This window comes from Molossus molossus, unplaced genomic scaffold (assembly GCF_014108415.1).
Source record: "Molossus molossus isolate mMolMol1 unplaced genomic scaffold, mMolMol1.p scaffold_m16_p_13, whole genome shotgun sequence".
Taxonomy (NCBI): domain Eukaryota; kingdom Metazoa; phylum Chordata; class Mammalia; order Chiroptera; family Molossidae; genus Molossus; species Molossus molossus.
This window is the reverse complement of record NW_023425348.1, coordinates 52,923,251-52,945,178: the sequence shown is the minus strand read 5'-3', so window position 1 is coordinate 52,945,178 and position 21,928 is coordinate 52,923,251. Positions and strand designations below refer to the sequence as shown.

The 21,928-nt window shown below is 41.8% G+C and overlaps 1 protein-coding gene across 4 annotated transcripts in view; it reads right to left on the bottom strand.

Annotated features, from left to right (window-relative positions):
• ZNF143 (zinc finger protein 143) overlaps nucleotides 1-21,653 on the bottom strand; it is a 69,330-nt gene extending 47,677 nt beyond the window's left edge. Inside the window, exons 1-6 of one of the 4 annotated variants that reach the window (XM_036258140.1) lie at nucleotides 21,543-21,653; nucleotides 7,496-7,614; nucleotides 7,075-7,167; nucleotides 5,618-5,701; nucleotides 4,811-4,894; nucleotides 401-597 (exon numbers count right to left, since the gene is read on the bottom strand). In XM_036258140.1, coding sequence (XP_036114033.1) covers nucleotides 401-597; nucleotides 4,811-4,894; nucleotides 5,618-5,701; nucleotides 7,075-7,167; nucleotides 7,496-7,607 — 570 coding nt within the window. In that variant the 5' untranslated portion in view covers nucleotides 7,608-7,614; nucleotides 21,543-21,653. The remainder of the gene's footprint in view (nucleotides 1-400; nucleotides 598-4,810; nucleotides 4,895-5,617; nucleotides 5,702-7,074; nucleotides 7,168-7,495; nucleotides 7,615-21,542) is intronic. The other 3 variants (XM_036258139.1, XM_036258142.1, XM_036258141.1) reach the window with 3 other exon arrangements.
• Nucleotides 21,654-21,928: the final 275 nt, after the last annotated feature.

Here is a 21,928-nt window from a genome sequence, read left to right as displayed (position 1 = left end):
TGTGGTTTATCTTTACCCCCCCACCCCCTCTTCTGGGGATTGTCACTCTGTACCCCACTTCCACGTCTCTGGGACTACCTTCTTAATTTATAAGTAGTTCTACCTATACTTTCTTATTTCTCTTATGGCACTCACTCATCGGACTCATCCTCAAATATAACTTCTGTGAGTTACTTGCTATCCATTTCTTTTCTATAAGCTCTTATCCCATTCCCTTATTTTTCTTCCAATATTTCTTTCTACCTACTTCTTTAAAGATAAATGCTGGTCTTCTCCTTGACTCTGTCGGATTTTGACTCTGAATTGCTCGTTTCTAACTGGAAAAATATATACTTTTTTTTCTTCTTTTCTTTGAACGAAAAATAAAGAAGGTTGTTCTTGATATGGTAAAATGATGTACCTTTGCTGCATACTGTTCCAAAGCACTGATGGTTTCAGGGTCAATTGTAGCATCCCCAGTATGCAGACCTGCCACTGTGCCGTCAGCCTGAATTGCTAAGATGGTATCAGACTGTGGGACTTGCACTGCATGGTGAATGTAAGCTGTGGTGCCATCTTCCAGTTGAACTGCCTGTAATGCGCTCTGGTCATAACTATCTGAGGGAATTGAAGAGAATGGCATTAAATTACAGGTAGTCTGATAAACAGTTACATATTTATTTTGTTATTTATCCTCACCCAGGAACATTTTTCCATTTTTTGTTCAGATAGAGTAGGAGGGAGAGAGAGAGAGAGAAATATCGACGTGAAAGGGACACATCGAGTGGCTGCCACCCACACAATCCAACCAGGGCCAGGGACTAACTGCAACTGAGGTACGTGCTCTTAGTGGGAACCAAATCCGGGTCTCTCTGGACCACAGGTCAATGCTCTAACAGCTGAGCCAAACGGGCCAGGGCAACAGATACATATTTAAAGGAAGAAATGTTATTTCATTCAATCCTCATGATTCTGAAAGGCAGATATATTTACCACCCCAACTGTACAGATGGAAACTGAGATTTGGGAAGTAAAGTTACTTTTCTTAGGAACCAGAAAATACACAAAACTAATTAACAATCAAAATCAGGATGTCAAAAAACAAGGATCTGAATTCTTGTCAGTATGACTCCAAAGTCCATGGTTCTTCTTCCGTCTAAATAACCACACAAGCCCTAGCCAGTTTGACTCAGCAGTTAGAGCACTGGCCCGTGGACCACAGAGTCCTGGGTTCGGTTCCTGCTACGGGTGCGTACCTCAGTGGCAGTTTGTCCCCGGACCCAGTTGGGGTCGTGTGGGTGGCAGCCAGTCGATGTGTCTCTGTAACATCGATGTTTCTCTCTCTCTCTTCCCATGTCTCTCCCTCCTGCTCTCTCTGAAGATAAATGCAAAAATGTCCTCGGGCGAGGAATGAGTAAATAAAGAAAGAAATAAAGAACCACACAAAACTATATACAGTGTTGTAAAATAGTAAATCTATACAACTAAAATAAACCCATGATTAACTCCTACTGCTAAAGGAAAAAATATATATATATTTTTTTCTTTTAATCCTCACCTGAGGACATTTTTCCATTTTTTGTTCAGATAGAGTGGGAGGGAGAGAGAGAGAGAGAAACAGCAACGCAAAAGGGACACATCAAGTGGTCGCCACCCACATTACCCAACCAGAGCTGGGGACAAACCGCAACCGAGGTACATGCCCTTAGCAGGAACCGAACCCAGGTCTCTCTGGACCGCAGGCCAATGCTCTAACCGCTGAGCCAAACCGCCTAGGGCGGAAAAAAAATTTTTTTAAGACTTTCTTTTTCCCCTGGTGGGTTTGGCTCAGCAGTTAGAGTGTTGGTCCTCGGACGCGAGTCCCCGGTTCAATTCCGGTCAAGGGCACGTACCTTGTTTTGGTTCCTGTCCTTGGTTGGGGTCATGAAGGAAGCAACCAATCAATGTGTGCACGTACCTTGTTTTGGTTCCTGTCCTTGGTTGGGGTCATGAGGGAGGCAACCAATCGATGTGTCTCTCACATCAATGTCTGTCTCTCTCTCTCTCTCTCTCTCTTTTTCTCTCTCTCTCTCCCTCCCTCCCTCCCTCCCTCCCTCCCTTCCACTCTATCTGAAGATAAATGGAAAAATAGCCTCAAGTGAGGATTTAAAAAAAGAAAAGATGCCCTGGCCGGTTTGGCTCAGCGGTTAGAGCATTGGCCTGCGGTCCCAAGAGACCCGGGTTCGGTTCCCTCTAAGGGCACATACCTCGGTTGCAGTTTGTCCCTGGCCCTGGTTGGGTTGTGCGGGTGGCAACCACTCGATGTGTCCCTTTCACATCGATGTTTCTCTCTCTCTCTCTCCCTCCCACTCTATCCGAACAAAATATCGAAAAATGTCTTCTGGATTAGTTATTTTTTAATTTATTTATTTTGAGAGAAAGGAAGGGGGCAGGGGGTAGAGGGAGAGAAACGTAAATTTGTTGTTCTACCCATTCTTGCACTCATTGGTTGATTTCCTTTTTTTTTATTTTTTTTTATTTTTTTAAATCCTCACCCGAGGACATTTTTCCATTTTTTGTTCAGATAGAGCGGGAGGGAGGGAGAGGAAGAGAGAGAGAGAGAAACATCGATGTGAAGGGACACATCGAGTGGCTGCCACCCGCACGACCAACCAGGGCCGGGGACAAACTGCAACCGAGGTACATGCCCTTAGCGGGAACCGAACCCGGGTCTCTCTGGACCGCAGGCCAACGCTCCAACCGCTGAGCCAAACCGGCCAGGGCGATTTCCTTTTTTTTAATCCTCACCCGAGGACATTTGTTTTTGCATTTATCTTCAGATAGTGCGGGAGGGAGAGAGAGAGAAACATCGATGTGAGAGAGACACATGGAGTGGTTGCCACCCACATGACCCCAACCAGGACCGAGGACAAACTGTAACCGATGTATGTGCCCCTAGTGGGAACTGAACCCGGGACTCTCTGGTCCTCCGGCCGATGCTCTAACCATTGAGCAAACTGCCCAGGGCTCATTGGTTGCTTCTTATATGTGCCCCAACCAGGGATAGAATCCACAACCCTGGCTATTTGGAATGATGTTCTAACCATAACCAACTGAGCCCAGCCAGGGCTAAAGAAAAATTTCAGAGCTTACTTTTTCTCATCTGTAATTAAACAAATTTACTTACAAATTTAAGTATTCTAAAATTTTCCTAAATAAAACAATCTATATGGAACAAAAAAAAATTTTTTTAACTTCCCCTTTTGGTTTCACAACCAGTTTTCCTAAAACATGTTACATCATTCTATAATAAAATATTTTATAAAGTAATAATAAATGGCATTTATTAAGCATTTACTGTGTGACAAGTATTGTTCTAAATGCTTTGTTTTTGTTTTGGTACGTGCCCCTTGCGGGAACCAAACCTGGGACTCTCTGGTCTGCAGGCCGATGCTCCAACCGCTGAGCCAAACCAGCCAGGGCTGTTCTAAATGCTTTACATATGTTTGTACATTCTGTCATCACAACAACCCTATGATATGGATACTGATTATAATCCTCATTTTAGATGATGAAACTGAAGCACAGAGAGGTTAAGTAATTTGCTCAAAGTCACACAGCTAAAGAATGTAGACCAAGATTTGAATGCAGATAGTTTGGCTGCAGACGCGTGCTCATTACTCCTATGCATTCCATCTCAAATCCCTGGTCCTTTCCACACAAAATTAATAAACATTAACATTTTTCTATATATGCTTCAGATATATTTTCTTTATTTTTAATATGTTTTTATTGATTTTTTAGAAAGACAGGAAAGGAGAGAGAGATAGAAATATCAATGTGAGAGAGAAACATCGATTGGGCTACCTCCTGCATGCCCCCTTACTGGGGATCGAAGCCACAACCCGGGCATGTGCCCTGACCAGGAATCAAACCAGAACCTCTTAGTCCATGAAATGATGCTCAGTCCACTGAGCCACACCGGCTGGGCTACTTCAGATATTTAAATTTTTTCATTTAGTTTTAATTAAAGATCAACACAACAGGGAAAAGAGTTGTATTTAAGAGGAAGAAAACAGTCAACAATTTAACTTTCAAATATTTAATTTCATATTTTAAAAGCAGCCTCTATTTGGCCTTGGCCAGTTAGGCTCAGCGGTTAAAGCACAGGCCTGTGGACCAATGACATACGTGTTCTATTTCTGTCAGGGGCACATACCTCAGCTGAGATTCATCCCTGGCACTGCTTGGACCGTGTGGGAGGCAAACAGTCAATGTGTCTCTTTCACATCAATGTTTCTCTCTCTCTCTGTCTCCTTCTCTCTCCCTCTCTCCCACTCTACCTTATGATAAATAGAAAAATATCCTCGGGTAAGGAATTAAAAGAAAAAAAGCAGCCTCTATTTGAAGTCCTCCTGGGAACAGGGGTTTGCTATTCCTACCTGTTACTAGCTCAAATTATTAGAAAGTTCTGTCCCACCGGTGTGCCTCAGTAGTTGTCAACCCATGCACCAAGGGGTCACCAGTTCAGTTCCCGGTCAGGACACATGCCCAGGTTATGGGCCCAATCCCTAGTGGGGAGCAAGCAGGAGGTGGCCAGTCAATATTGTCTCTCATTGATGTTTCTATCTCTCTCTCTCTCCCTTTCACTTCCTCTCTCTCTAAAATCAATAAAGGGAAAAAAATTATTAGAAAGTTTTTCCTTAGATTGTGCTAAAATCTACCATCTTGTACTTGAAGACAAGCATAATTCTTCTTTTACATGACAGCACTTCAGTAACTAAAGGCAGGTCTTATTTTCCCACATCCCTATATCTTCCTTATTTTATTCATATTTCCAAAACTATTTTACCTTTGGATGTATGGTGAATAAATGCTGTAGTTCCATCTTCTAACTGTACTGCTTGACCATCCTCTAGACGTAAACTGTCCCCTGCTCGAGAACAATGCTTACATTTAGATCCCATGTTTTCTGATAACTCAAGAACAACAGAGTGAATAAATCATTAAACACATTTTAAAAACTACACTTGCTTTATGAGTCCTTGAATATTTTAGTAATTTCAGCAAAACTGCTCTAAGTATTTAATGGTAAAAAGACATTAAGATACTTGTTTTAGGAATATATGCCAGGGGATCAGAGCTGAAAGAAAGAAAAGAAAAAAATCAGAGACATGGAGGATTTAGCTCAAATAATAGAAATATTTACTTAGGACCGTTACACATTTATCTCCAGTGTTCAGACCAATAATTTCTTTTTTATTATTATTTTTTAAAACATACTTTTACTGATTTTTTGAGAGAGAGAGAAACATTGATGTGAGAAAGAAACATGGATAGGCTGCCTCCTACACACCCCTCACTGGGGATTGAGCCTGAAACTGGGGTGTGTGTCCCGACTGGGAATCTAACTGGGACCTCTCAGTCCATGGAACAACAGTTAATCCACTGAGCCACAACGGCCAAGTGTTTTCTATTATTTTTGAGAAAAAGTCTCAATTCGGTTAAAATGGTTTTTAGATGCTCTGTGTGACATCTACTGATCTTCCTTTTCAGAAGGAGAACCAGAAATCAGGACTAAGTTTAAGTAGTAACAGGAGCTGGAGGTCACAAATACTGATTACAGAAAGCAGGAAAGTAAGTAGTATCAAATACTTACTACTTTTAGGTATGGGTACATGTTGAACATAAGCAGCAGAACCATCTTCCAACTGAATGACCTGGCCATCTATGAGTTTTCCATCTGGAACAAAACATTCAAGCCAATAAATGAGCACAAGCTAAAACTTTAAACATTATACAATTTCAAAATGATATCAACTATAAAAACATACACTACTTAAGATCATGTTCATCTTGATTCTTCCCTCAATTGTTCTGAGGCAATTCAATAACACATCCAGTGATCCTACAGAAAGCAGAAAATCCTCCCTCAGCCATCCTTCCTCCCCTCCAATATTCAATTAGACAAGTTCAAGAGGAAGAGTGGCTCATCACAGCAGGCTACATGAGTTGAATTTCTTTATACCTTTCAGAGCCATCTAGGAACAGTAACTCTGACCAGGGGGAAGCTGAAGCTGGGAAGAACAGACAGATATATCAATGTATGAGGCCACCTATCATTCTCATCCCTGGGGCAGAAATCCCTTGACTACGTATATACATGCTCAGTAGGCTGCCATAAAAACAAGGAGTTTGAAAACTAGGCTGTTTCTTGGAGTAAAGTAAACACTGATTCAGAGACAATGTTATAAAAGTAAAACCAAGTATCTTTTTAAATTTTTTTTTTTATCCTCACCCAGGACATTTTTCCAGTTTTTGTTGTTGTTGTTGTTCAGATAGAGTGGGAAGGAGAGAGAGAGAAAAAAACATCAATGTGAAAGGGACACATCGAGTGGCTGCCACCCGCACAACCAACCAGGACCAGGGACAAACTGCAACGGAGGTACATGCCCTTAGTGGGAACTGAACCCGGGTGTCTCCCAGGCCGATGCTCTAACTGCAGAGCAAACCGGCCAGGGCGTAAAACCAAGTATCTTTACTCTTAACGTGTATTTCTTAAAAATATTGCCCTGGCCGGTTTGGCTCAGTGGTTAGAGCATTGGCCTGCGGTCCAGAGAGACCCGAGTTCGGTTCCCGTAAGGGCATGTACCTCGGTTGCAGTTTGTCCCCGGCCCTGGTTGGTCGTGCAGGTGGCAGCCACTCGATGTGTCCCTTTCACGTCGATATTTTTCTCTCTCTCTCTCTCTTCCTCTCCCTCCCTCCCACTCTATCTGAACAAAAAATGGAAAAATGTCCTCGGGTGAGGATAAAAAAAAAAAAAATTAAATAATAACGAACTAAAAATGCAAGAAAAGTCTTACTATAATTAGGTTGGGGATACTCCTCCCTTCCTCACTAATTTTGATACCCCACAGTATCTTTCAAATATTTCAAAGGGTTGTCCTCAAATTATTAAAACAATATTTAAGTTAAACTGAAACTACTGAAAATTAACACATTCAATACAGCATCTTTAGGAGGGATTAGGAAGGGGTTATAGTTGGTAAGTGCTCCAACTCTGAGGTTATTATGCATTGCTGGTAAAAACCAATAGGATGTGTATGAGGCACATACCTTTGGAATTGTGTTGTATATAAGCGGTAGAACCGTCTGCAAGTGTTACTGCTTGCAAGCTTACACCTTCCATATTTTCTAAATTGTCACCATCTATTATAAAAAGATAGTTATTTTCTTTAGATAACTATCATATGTAAATGCTGTTTAAATTAAAATTGTTTAATAAAAATTAGGCAAAAGGTAGACTGCTTAACGTAGACTCAAATGGGATTTCTTCTAGTATTTATAAAAACATTTTCCTGCCCTACTGTACCCAGCATACACATCAAGGTAAAACTGCTCATTGAAAGGCTTAGCTTTAGGTTGTCTTCAGCTAAACAAGAAAAGGGAAGTAAGCACAGTGTTGTGATTTTCCATTTTCCCTTAAGATAAATGGTATTTCCAAACCCACATGATCCCCTCAAACAAGATTGCTCACCTGCCACAGTTACTGCCTCTGTCAGGCACAAGGTAACATGCTGAGCCTCCATTCCTCCTCCAGGAAACTCTGTCATTCCCTGAGAATCTCGATTTATTTGGGCTAACAACATTTTTTACCTTGAAAAAAAATATAGACACTTGAGAACAAGGACAATGCATATGAAATAAAAACTACAAAGAATATTTATGAATCATAAAAAAAATGCTAAGAAGTCCACAGTGTTTGAAATAAGCTGAAATTTCACTTAATATGCAGGGTAAATGTATGAACCCAAAGTCCAAGGCATGCTTTTCATAATTCATCAGTAAATTATTGACACACTGACAAGTCTTGCCTATCAGTTTTGTACCATGTCTGAAATTCCCATAGAGTTCTTCAGGTTTAACATGGTTGAAGATTCCCACTTATAATCCATCAGCAATCCTGTTGACTCAGTCTTTAGAAATCTATCATGAATCTGGCTACTTCTCACAACTTTCACCATTATCCAAGCCCCTACCATCTCCCACCCACATTACTGCAAAAGCATCCTAACTGGTCTCCCTGCTTCTGCTGAGACCTCCCCACAGTCTCAACACAGCAGGCAGAGTGCCTTTTGTTAGATCACGTCTCTCCTCTGCTCAAAACCTTCCGATGACTTCTCAGAGCAAAACCAAAATCTTTTTTTTTTTTAATTAAACAAAAAAAAATTTTTGTCTTTATTGATTTTACAAAGAGAGGAAGGGACAGAGGGACAGAAACATCTATGAGTGAGAACACTGATTAGCCGACTCCTGCATGCCCCTGACTGGAGATCAGACCCACAACCTGGATACGTGTCCTGAGCAGGAATTGAACTGGTGACCTCTTGGTGCATGGGTCGACACTCAACCACTGAGCCACACTGGCCAGGCAAAAACCAAAGTCTTTATAGTAGCCTATGAGGCCAGTGATCTTGCTCCTCATTTCCTACTACTCTCCATCTCATTCATTCTATTTCAGCCACACTGGTGTCCTTGCTTTTCATCAAACATACAGGTGTTCTGCTGCCTCAAGACCTTTACATTTGATGTTCCTTCTGCCTGAAACATACTTTCCAGTATTTTTATTATTATTCCCTCATCTTCTTCAAGTCTTTGTTCAATGCTACTGCAATGAGAGCTTCCTTGTTCACTTCATTTCCAACCGCACCTCCCACCTCTAACCATGACATCCCTATCCCTCTGCCCTCCTTCATTATTTCTGCATAGTAGTTATTGACATATTATTTATTTTGCTTGTTTTTTTTTCATCTATTTCCCCCCTCCACTAGAACGAACAGGGATTTTTATCTGTTTGCTCACTCTGACTCAAGTGCCTAATAAGTAGTTGTCACATAGAAAACACAATAGGTGCTGAATAAATAGATGAATGAATGGCTCTAGTACCAATCACCACCACAACCCCCTTCCTCCCTTCTCCTACCTTCAGTGCCCTTTACCTCTATGGTCTCTTGACTGGTCTCAAACAGGAGCTGGAATAATTTAGCTGCCCTGAGCCAGGGAACTGGACCAGAGTATCTCTTGAAAATCATGCCAGATCTGAAGATCTGATTTTTAGTGTCAATATTTAAAAGCACAATATGCTGCCCAGCTGGTGTGGCTCAGTGGTTGGGCGTCGACTCATGCACCAAGAGGTCACGGGTTCAATTCCCAGTCAGGGCACATGCCCAGGTTGTGGGACAAATCCCCAGTGGTGGGCATGCAGGAGGCAGCCAATCGATGTTCTCTCTCATCAATGTTTCTATCTCTTTCTCCCTCTCCCCTCCTTTCTAAAATCAATAAAAAAAGTTTTTTAAATAAAACAAAAGCACCATATGTAGATAGTAGTAATAATTTGCAATTATATTTATTTTATGTTTAGGACTTCTTAAAGATGTTTGTTTTAGAAACTCTATAAACTATTTCTACTGACAATAAAAATAATCTTTAAGAAAAAAAAAGAAAAGAAACTCTATAACTGTACCTTCTTTGGGCTAACGCTAGGGACTGTGGTTTAGAATCACAGAAAGGTATCAATGCTGTGATAAAACTCAATCCAGGGTTGACTTTTCAGGGAATCCTGAAAGATTCATAGAGCAGACTGAAACTTCAACACTTTCTTGCTACCTCTGAAGGCTGACAGAGAAGCCTCAAAGTAATACTGGTACTCTGCTGTTAAGACACCTGATGAGTATAGGATTGGAACAGACTAACTTTCAGAACAAGTACTGCCACTATTTAACAAATAAATTATGATGAGAAAATGGAAAGGAAAACACCTATATTGATATAGCAAGCAATGGATGATTTTGGAGATATATTTTGAAAAAGGCAGATTACAAGATAATTTGGGTGATGATATTAAGAAACGCCTGGCGAGCTCTCTCGAGCATGCCTACGCCTTTTTTCTCTCTCTGGTGTATCTTTACTTTTCTCTCCTAAACACTTATAGGGGAGCAACCGGCAGTGGCAGCTTGTTACAGGCTTACCCCCTGAACCTGATTCCAAGACCCCCTTTTCTCTGACCTTTCAGTGAGCTAACAGCAGCCCTGTCATGCTCACATCTTTCCTATAATGCTTTTAAAAAAAAAATTTTTTTTCTTTATTCATTTCCAGAGAGGAAGGGAGAGATAGAAACATTGATGAGAGAGAACATCAATTGGTCGCCTCTTGCAAGTCCCCCACTGGGGATCAGGCCCATAACCAGGAATCGAACTGGCGACCTTTTGGTGCATGGGTCAATGCTCAACCACTGAGCCACACTGGCTGGGCTCCTATAACGTTTCTAAAGAGCCAAAGCAGAGTATAGCCTAGGCTCTCGCTTGTTGCTTCTTCTATCCTAGACTATTGAGTGAGCTAAGAGCAGCCCAGCACAGCTCAATTCTTTCACTGTGACTTTTACGTCACAGAGGGCCCACACAGCCCAGTGTGGCCCACTTCTTTCCTATAACGTTTCTAAAGAACCAAAGCAGTGCACTGCCTAGGCTCTCCCATGTTGCTTCTTCTTCCCTAAGCCATTCCTTTGTTTCACTGTCCTCAGCTTTTATAAATATACTCTCAAAATAAAATAAAAGAAAAGCCTAAGGTTTGATCATAACTCAAGCATTTGTCCTTTTCATTCAATTATTTATAAATCTTCAAATAACCACAATACATAGCATCAACAGATAGAAAACAGATCTGCAATAAATACAAGTTCTCTCTTGTCTGAAACCTGGTCAACTGTTCAATTTCTTTATAAAGCCTTATCACCTATACTTTCAATCCTAATGAAAAAAAAATCTACATTAACTGAAAGATGAAGAAACAGGTGTTTCCTAGATGCAAAATTCTGGCAAATACCTGGTGTAGGGAAGGGAGAAAGGACTCAGAAGAGTTCAAATGAGCACTAAGATTACCAGAGATAACAAGTGATGACAGGTACACAGCCCACCTCATTTTTTTTTTTTTAATTTCTTTTTATCCTCACCCGAGGACATTTTTGCATCTATCTTCAGATAGAGTGGGAGGGAGAGAGGGAGGAAGAGAGAGAGAGAAACATCAATGTGAGAGAGACACATCAAGTGGCTGCCACCCACACGACCCCAACCAGGGCCGGGGACAAACCTCAACCAAGCTACATGCCCTTAGCAGGAACTGAACCTGGGACTCTCCGGTCTGTGGGCCAATGGTCTAACCGCTGAGCCAAACTGGCCAGGGCGAGCCCATCTTATTTTAAAGTCTTCAAAAAGACTCTGTGATACAATTAATGCCCCCTGTTAGAAAATGATCAAATGAGGAAAATCTGATAGTGAAGAAAAGGAATGAGGCCGGCCAGTGTGGCTCAGTGGTTTGAGCACTGAGAGGTCCCAGTTTGATTCCCCAGGTTGTGGGCTCAATCCCTGGTGGTGGTGGTGGGCATGCAGGAGGCAGGCAATTGATGTTTCTATCTCTCTCTCCCTTAAAAAAAAAAATCAATAAAAAACATATTAAAAAAAAAGAAAAGGAATGAAACAAGCCAGAGATCACTCTACAGTTGTTCACACCATACCCATCATGTCTTGATGATACCTATCACCAATATTTTCAGGTTGTATGAAAATGAGCATGTAAGACACTTTGTGACATTTTTAGAAAGGGACACCTTGTGAAAGTGAAGTCAACTTCATGTGCTTTAAAAATAGCCCTGGCCAGTTTTCCTCAGCGGTTAGAGCCTTGGCCTGCGGACCAGAGAGTCCTGGGTTCGGTTCCCGCTAAGGGCACGTAGCGGTTAGAGCCTTGGCCTGCGGACCAGAGAGTCCTGGGTTCGGTTCCCGCTAAGGGCACGTTCCTCGGTTGCAGTTTGTCCCCTGCCTCGGTTGGGGTCATGTGGGTGGCAGCTAGTCGATGTATCTCTCTTGCATCAATGTTTTTCTCTCTCTCTCTCTCTCTTCCCCCCTCCTCTGTCCCACTCTATCTGAAGATAAATTCAAAAATGTCCTGGGGTGAGGATTAAAAAAAATAATAATAACAACAACAACAATAACAATAAAATAAATCATGGGCCCGGTTGGTGTGGCTCAGTGGTTGAGCATCAACCCATGCACCAAGAGGTCACCAGTCAGGGGCACATGCCCAGATTGTGGGCCAAATCTCCAGTGGGGGGCATGCATGAGGCAGCCAATTGATGTTCTCTCTCATTGATGTTTCTCTCTAACCCCCCCCTTCCACTCTCTCTAAAAGGAATAAAGAAAAAAATAATAATGAAAATAATCATGGGCTAAAATCAGACACAGAAGAGGCTGTCCTTAAACATTATAGGAATCTCCAATAAAGACATGATGTGTATAATAAATAAAGTTCTTGCCTTTCTGGAACGTGATGATGTATGTGTTAGCTTAAGGAAAAAAAAACCATACAGAAATATAACAAATGTTATATCCACAATATATAAAGAACTACTACAACTCAACAATAAAAAGCAAAATATCATGATCTGGACTCTACTAACTTCTCGAGTGAATAATCATCCTGGTTTGCCTAAAACTGAGGAGTTTCCCAGGACATGGGACTTTCAGGTTTATTTCTCTTTTGGGGGAAGTGGGGAGCTTTGTTTTAAAACTGGGATAGTTGCACCCTGGCCGGTTTGGCTCAGCGGTTGCAGAGTCGGCCTGCGGACCGGAGAGTCCTGGGTTCAGTTACTGTTAGGGGCACGTACAAAACAAAACAAAACAAAGTAAAAAAAAAAAATTGGGCTAGTTGCCCTGGCTGGTATTCAGCGGTTGGAGCATTGGCCTGTGGACCAGAGAGTCCCGGGTTTGGTTCCTGCTAAGGGGCATGTACCAAAACAAACAAACAAACAAACAAACAAACAAACAAAACAAAACTGGGATAGTCACCCTGGCCAGTTTTGCTCAGCGGTTAGAGCCTCGACCTGCAGACCAAAGAGTCTCAGGTTCAATTCTTGGTCAAGGGCATGTGCCTCGGTTGCAGTTTGATCCCTGGCCCTGGTCAGGTCATTCAGGATTCAACCAATCGATGTGTGTGTGTGTCTCTCTCTCTGTCCCCTTCCCCCCTACTCTATCTGAAAATCAATAGAAAAATATCCTTGGGTGAGGATTAAAAAATAATAAAATAAAATAAAATTGGGAGTCTTGGGCAAATCAAGGTAAGTTGGTCACTCTATCCTCAAGACTTGTTCTAGATACACCTCCTCCTCATATTCTACACCCCAGGAATATTGATTAATATTCTAATAGCTAATGATACTAATATAATTTAATAATATATTAAATAGAAAATGATAATAATGATAATTAACCCTTCCATAAAATACTTACTATATGCCAGGTATTAGGACTAATTCAGTTAATCCTCCTAGCAATCCTATGAATTAAGTATCAGTTTACCCTAATTTTGCAGATGAAGAAAATGAAGCTCAGAAGGTTAAATGGCATCCTTAACTTCACAACATAAATAAATAGCAAAATCTACCTTCTAACCATTCGGTTCAAAAACTCTTATATGGTCCGGTCGGTGTGGCTCAGTAGTTGAGCATAGACCCATGCACCAAGAGGTCGCCGGTTTGATTCCTGGTCAGGGCACATGCCCAGGTTGGGGGCTTGATCCCCAGTAGGGGTGTGTGGGAGGCAGCTGATTGATGTATCTCTCTCACACCAATATTTCTCTCCCTTCCTCTCTCTCTAAAAAAAAAAAATCAAAAACATGTTCTAAAAAAAAAGAAGAAAACAGCTTTAAAAAAAACAAAAAACACTTAAATGAACTACCAGATTATTTGCCACCCCCAGAACAGTCTCACATATCTCTTGTATCTGGGCCTCTAAACACTGCTATTCATACCATCTAGAATACTCTTCCTCATCTGTTTACTTAGCTAAATTTTTGGGTCTAAGATTCCACCTGGCATTACATATGTTTGCTATTAATGCTTATCAATAGTTTTAAGCTAAATGAGCCTGGCTGGTGTGGCTCAGTGCTTGAGCATCGACCCATGCACCAAGAGGTCGCCAGTTTGATTCCTGGTCAGGGGGCATGCCCAGGTTGTGGGCCCGATCCCTAGTGGGGGGCATGCAGGAGGTGGCCCATCGATGTTCTCTCTCATCGATGTTTCTATCTCTCCCTTTCCCTTTAATGTCAATTTAAAACATTTTTTTTTAAAAACAACAAAAAAATAGTTTTAAGCTAAACAAGAAGAAATTATACAGCTCTATGTCTCTGTCTTATTCACTATTTTCTCCTACAACTAGCTTTTGGGGGTGAACGGTGGAGTAGATTACATCCGGGTAACTCAGTTGGTTAGAGTATCATTCTGATACGCCAAGGTTTCGGGTTCAACCTCCAGTGAGGGCACATACAAGAATCAACCAGTGCCGTGGCCAGTTTGGTTCAGTGGTTAGAGCGTCAGCCTGCGGTCCAGAGAGACCTGGGTTCGGTTCCCGCTAAGGGCATGTACCTCGGTTGCAGTCTGTCCCCGGCCCAGTTTGGGTCGTGTGGGTGGCAACCATTTTATGTGTACCTTTCATGTCGATGTTTCTCTCCTTCTCTCTCTTCTTCTCTCTCCCTCCCGCTCTATCTGAACAAAAAATGAAAAAAATGTCCTCGGGTGGGATTAAAAAAAAAAAGAATCAACCCGTGAGGCCCTGGCCTGGTGGCTCGGTGAATTGGAGCATCCTCCCATACACCAAAAAGGTTGCAGGCAACTTGGGCATGTGCCTTGACCAGAAATCAAACCAGGAATCGAACCAGGACCTCTCAGTTCATGGGATGATGCTCAATCCACTGAGCCATACTGGCTGGGCTACCTTAAATATTTTATATTAAACATACATTCATTAGTCAATTTTTTGTCATTAATTTCAGAAAGAGGAAGGGAGGAAAGAGATAAACATCAATCGGTTGCTTTCCATATGTGTTCCCATTGGGATGGGCCACAACCTGGGTATGTACCTTGACTGGAAATCGAACCGGGGACCCTTTAGTACTCGAGATGATGCTCTAACCACTGAGTACACTGAGTCACACCAGCCAGGGCCATTTGCCAATTTTTGATAGAAGGCCAAGGCTTTTTCTCTGAGAACTGGTCTATGGATCTGTTTAGCACTGTGTTTTGGTAAAAATAACTAGCATGAGGCATTCCAGTTTGGGTTACTTTAAAGAAGAGCAAGAACTTAAGATCCTTGCAAAGGAATTTTAAGACAGAATCCTTCCAGATTTAAACATGTTTTTTCTCTCTGAGTTTTTATAGTTGTACTACTTACAGGACTAAGTCCAATTCCTTATTCTGTTTTAATTACCCGTTTCACTTTGTCTGTCACCATGGAATGAGTTTCCTAAAAGCAAGGGCCACTTCTTTTTTACTACTCTGTATCCCTAAAAGTATGCATATTGTCTGATGTGTGTGTGCACACATACATATACTATCCAAAATATCATTTCTGGATATTTATCCAACGGACATATATATTTTTTAGTAGTTTGCCCATTACTAAAGTAGTTAGGTAAATGCTGTGCTCACCTCCTCTGACAAGCACATCAAAATTACAACTAAGTTAAAGAACCTCTACCCTCGAGAACCACCTGAAGATTAGCTACACAGAACTCCTATAACTAAGAATATAAAGCCACATGACTGGAAAAAAAAAACAAAAAATTTGAGAAAAAAAACCCTACAGCCTAGGATGGTTTGAGTGGTTAGAGCGACGGCCTGCAGACCAGAGACTCCTGGGTTCAGTTCCTGCTAAGGGCACGTACCTCATTTGCAGTTTGACCCCGCCCCGGTTGGGGTGGTATGGGTGGCAACCAGTCGATGTGTCTCTCTCACATTGATGTTTCTCTCTCTTCCCCCCTCTCTACCTCCCGCTCTATCTGAAGATAAAAATACAAAAATGTCCTCAGGTGAGGACAAACAAACAAAACAAACAAACAAACAAAAAAACAGTACAATGATTAGGACAACTTGGCATTACCTATCAAAATTTTAAATTCAAGTCTTAAACCAAGTAATTCTTCTTGGAATTTATTAAACAGACACTCTCCTAAGTGTGTAAAATTCATTGTAATATTATTTATAATAGCAAAAAATACAATCTAAAAGTTCATCAAGCCCTGGCCGGTTTGGTTCAGCGGTTAGAGCATCGGCCTGCGGTCCTGAGAGACCCGGGTTCGGTTCCCGCTAAGGGCGCGTACCTCGGTTGCAGTTTGTCCCCGGCCCTGGTCGGTCGTGCGGGTGGCAGCCACTCGATGTGTTCCTTTCACATCGATGTTTCTCTCTCTCTCTCTGTTCCTCTCTCTCCCTCCCACTCTACCTGAACAAAATAAATAAATAAATAAAAGTTCATCAATTAGGACAGGTTAAATAAATTATAGGAGATCCATAAATGAAAAATGGAGACATTAAAAAGAACAGGATGGATCTATATGAAATGGTGGAAAATAATGTCCAAGATATTAAGTGGGGAAAAAGCAAACTGCAGACTGTATATAGTATGACAGTATGGTGGCTCAGAACAAGCCACCCAAGATGTGCCTCTGTGATATGCAGATTACTTTGAGCTAAAGGCAATTTTAGTTTCAGGCTCAAGAACTTAAATTAGGGACTTTGCCCATAATAAGAGATGATCAGAGATAACCTCTTTTGACCTATCTATAAAGCAGAACAAATTTCTATCTCCTAAATGCCTGTTCTTCTTATCATCCTGCAATGACCCTCTGAAGCTCCCAAAGATGTCTTATAGACCTCGGGGGCTTCAAAGGTATATAAGACATATACCTCAATCCCTCTTTTTCTCTGAACCTCTCATGCATGTGAGGTTCATGCATGTTTGCCGTGGTTTGTATTAGATTTGGTTATTTTCTCTTGCTAATCTGTGTCATGTCTGTTTGATCATTAGACCAGCCAGAAGGACCTTTAGGGTAGAGGCAAATTTGTTATTCCCCCATAACTACATTCATGGTTTTTAAAATGTATATAAATATCTATATATGCTTGTTTATGCATTTAAAACTTCAAATTGCCCAGCTGGTGTGGCTCAGTGGTTGAGCGTCAACCCATGCACCAAGAGGTTGCCAGTTCAATTCCTGGTCAGGGCACATGCCCAGGTTGTGGGCCTGATCCCCAGTGGGGGGCATGCAGGAGACAGCCAACTGATATTCTCTCTCATCGATGTTTCTATCTCTCTCTCTCAAATCAATAAAGAAAAAATAAATAAATAAAAATAAAATTTCAAGTAGTTACCTCCCAGAAATAGGACTGGAAGACCAAGGGTAGAGTGGGGAAAGGGACTTAATTTTACTGTACACCTTCTATAAGTTAAACATTGTTTACCATGATTATGTCCATGATTTAAAAAAATAAAAGTAGTTACTATAAACAGAAGCAGAAATAGAGAAAACAGCACCTAACTTTGCCTCAGGGATACAAAGACCAGGACACGTAAATTTGGGCAAAAAAAAGATAAGTAAGCATTTTCTAGAGGTAGAAAAGAATAGAAAGAGCTGTCCAAACACAGGGAACAGCCTTTAACTGTCACTGGGCCCTCACTATCCAGATCTCAGTCATCATTTGAATCCTATAGTATGTGCTGTTACGTGGCTTTGTAGCCCAGGTCACTTTGAATTACTAACCAGGTTTTCATTATCATAGATTTCATCTACATTGTGGCTTTATAACTTTCTGGTGTGCTATGCTATGCATTTGTTTTTTGTTGTTTGTTTTTATGTGCTATGCTCTGAATCCTGCTCAGTTCCTGGGCAATTAACCTGCTGCTGAGCTTCCATTTCCTCTTTTGAAAAAATGGAAGAACACCTGCCTGACAGGGCTGTTGTAAGAATTAAGTGAATAATGTATTTAAAGCCCTTAGCACTCAAGATGTACTCTTGTGCCAGTTTTCTTTCTACAGCTGAGAAAAGTGAGGCTTATAGAACCTTATTTTTGGCTGAAAGGCTGATTCCTGATGTCTAGTGTTCTTCTCTCCTATTACCAGTCCTTTAACTACTACATCCAGTCTGCCCATAGACTATAAGCCTTCTAAGGTATGTGCTGTGTCCTCTGGGTCTCTGGAATTTTGACGCCTAAGATTGTATGTTCAATAAATATCCAATGAGTTTAACATATCCCACTGTTGCAGAGTGCTTTACAACTGTCCTCTATTTCATACATCCAGTCATGCTGACCTTCTAGTTCCTAGTAACATGCCCAACTCTTCTTGCTTTTGCACGTATTGTCCAGTGTCACCTCTTATCTGAAATATCCATTCTACCATTATCTCCATCACAGAACTGTATCTCCTTCATAGGGGAATTTCACTTACCATAATTTCTAAGTGGAACAGAATTTCTTGTTCCACTTATTTATGCATCCATTGGTTGATTTTTATATGTGCCCTGCCTAGGGACTGAATCCATAACATTAACAGAAGGGGAAGACGTACTAACCAACTGAGCTACCCCACCAGAGACACAACAAAGTTTAAAATACTGTCTCACAAATTAAGCATAGAAAGGAGCAATGACACATGCAACCCAACTCTTATTTAAAAAAAAAAAAAAATCACTGTGTCCTGAAATAAAGCCAGGAGCAAAAGACTCAGAACACAGTGAAACCTCAGATTAAAACAAAAACAAAAATTAGATTAAAAACCTCAAAATTGAGTAATGATGAAAACCTCAGGACTCAGAAAATTCTCACGATCTTAAACTGCATGTACACTATAAATAATTACAGCTGAAGTAATAGTAGAGGTACAATTCCCCAATCCAGGTAGGTCATCTTTCCATGAAGAACACACTACAGTGATACCTTGGTTCTCGAACATAATTCGTTCCAGGACGGTCGAGAACCAAATTGTTCGAGAACCGAAGCAATGAAACCCAATAGGAAATAATGGAAACTGGATTAATTCGTTCCAAGCCCCAGAAAATGCCTATTTACTGGCTTAATTTGTATATAATATGTAGAAAAACATAAGTCTCAACAAGAAATAAAAGTGTACAGTATGTCTAAGGGTTAAATTCAGTGCAAAGCGTGACTCTCTCTCTGCACTCACACTGATGACGCAAGCAAGGCGCGCTGGGCCGAATGAACGCCATTCGGCTCAACTCGGCTCATCTCGGAAGTTCGAGTTCCAAATATTTGTTCGGATTCCAAGACAAAAGTTTCTCGAATCTCCTGGTCAAATACCGATTTGGTCGAAAGTCAAGGCGTTCGAGAACCGAGGTATCACTGTAAATCCTTACTTCACAGTAATATCTCCACTTGCAGCAAAGGGCTATGGACATTTTACAAATCATGTATCTGATAAGGGACTTTTATATAAAGATGACTTCTTACAACTCCGTAATAGACAAACATTCCAATTTAAAAATGGGGAAAAGAGCAAAATCAACATTCCTCTAAAGAAGATAAACAAATGGCCAATAAACACTAAATGAAAAAATGCTCCATACCATTAGCTTTTGGGAAATGCAAATTAAAATCCCTGAGAGATATCACTTCATTCCCACTAAAATGGCTACTATCAAAAAGACTTATAATAACCAGTACTTAAAATGATATGAAGAAATGGGAACTCGCATACACTGCTGGTAGGAATGTAAAATGGTGCAGCCACTTTGGAAAACAATTTGACAGTTCCTCAAAAGGCTGAATGTAGTTACCAACCATATGATCAAGAAATTCTACTCCTAGGTTTATATATTCAAGAGAAATAAAAACATGTCCACATAAAAGCTGTACATGATGTTCATAGCAGCATTATCCTAATAGACAAACGGTGGAAACAACCCATATGACCATCAACAGATGATGGGTAAATAAAACATGTTATGTCCATACATGAAATAAATGGCAATAGAAAGAAATGAAATATTGATAATGCTATAACATGAAGGAAGCTTCCAAATATTTTATTAAGTGAAAGAAGCCAGTCACAAAAGCCCACATACTGGAAATTCATATGAAATGTTCAGAATAGGCAAATCTGTAGATTAGTGGTTGGCGATGGGGTGAGGGGTTAAAGTGAATGGGTAATAACTTAATGGGTAAGTTCTTTTTGGAGTGATGAACATTTTAAAATTGATGGTGGTTGCCTGGCTGGTGTGGCTCAGCGGCTGAGAGTCGACCTGTGCACCAGAAGGTCACTGGTTCAATTCCTGGTCAGGGCATATGCCCAGGTTGTGGGCCCAGTCCCCAGTGGGGGGCATGAAGGAGGCGGCCACCTGATGTTCTCTCATCGATGTTTCTCTCTCTCTCTTCCTCTCTAACATCAATAAAGAAAAAAACCCAAAAACCTCATAAAATTAATGGTGGTGATGGTTGCACAAACCTGAATATACCAGACCAATTTAATTACACACTTTAAATGGGTGAAATGTAAGGTATGTGAATTATATCAATAAGGCTATTATTTAAAAAGGGGGGGTATGAAATTTCCAAAATACACCCGAATTAATGGCAAATCTGACCATCTCATCAGTTTTTGGATGACCTTATCACCTATTCTCTTTTAACTAAACATTTAATCATGAACTGAAACTACACTGTCAACAAAATAGTTTTAAGTGTTGCACACATTTTTGTCAACTACAGCAAAACCTACTTATTTTCCAGTAAGATGCAGGACAAAGCTGACCACAACCACGACCTAAAATTTTTCACCCCACCCCACGATTGTACCAGGTGATTAGACACAAAGCAAAGTCTTAAGTTCATTTTAAACAAATAATGGGTTTTTAGACACTTACAAAGCAAAGGCTTAAGTTCAGCTTAAACAAATAATGGGTTTAGTAATGGTATTATTTTTCCCTACTTGCTTGACTTCGTTAATGCATGGGTGAAAAACTTATTTAAAAAATCCTAAGAGGAGGGAATACATTGGTTCAAGTTCCACAAAATGTTACATAAACCGAAGGAGTCGTTCACTCTAGCAAAAAGGGACAAAAAAAGAGGAATGATAAAATTTACAACTTCTAATATTCGGTGTTAGGTCTCAGTGACCTAACTTTTTTTTTTTTTTCTTTAAGTGGGGGAAACAAGTAATCTGTGCACGATCCGAGGGGGAGGAAATTCCAGGAGCGATCTTCAGGCGGGGTCCGAGCGGGCCCACGGTCAGTCTTGCCGCTGGCGCCACTGCTGGGGCCTGGTGCGGACCGTGGCCCGCCGTCCCAGCCGGAGGAGCTTCGCCACGGGAGCGCCTGGGGACTCGCCCCGCGTGGAGGTCAAGCCGAAAGGCGCCGCCAGGTTCCCGAGGGCTCCACCCTCCCATCCCTGTCCTCGGCGGTCCCCAGAGGGGAACAGGCGGGGCACGGCGCACAGGCAACCGCGGGGGAGGGGGGGCGTCCTCGGCGAGAAAAGCTCCGCCGCCCCAGAGTGGCGGCCGCGGGTTATTAATAAACTCCGCTTCTGCCCAGGCGCCGCTGCCCCAACCGGCCGTAAAATCAGAAGGGCCTGCGGCAGAGGCTAAGCAGCCGGAGTCAGGGCCAGGGCCCGAGCGGGCCCGCGCCGCCGCGCTAAGGGCGGCGGCCGGGCGGAGAATAATGCACACTGGGTAAAAACACATTTATATACGAACCTCCGAGAAAATTTTCCAACAATTCCTTCGTCCGACCACCATGCACCAGGACAGGAAACAGCCGCCCGGCCCCCAGGCCCCGCAACCCGCATACCCAGTCTGAAGCCCGCCCCTAGCCTCCATTGGGCTGTCACTACGTCACTCACTAGACGCTTCCTGCTTATCATTGGTTCAAATTTAGGTGACTCGAGAGACCAGTTTACCCACGCCCCGTTTTCGTGACGTCACGCCCTAAAGCCAGCGCCTGAGTGGCCTGCCTCAAGTGCGGAATCAAAGTTCCTGTGACTGAGTGGTTGGTAGAACCGCTCATCCCAGCCAGACACCGCCTCGCTGACAAGTGAATTACTCCGATTCGGGGGCCCCAGCGGGAGACGCCATTTTGTAGC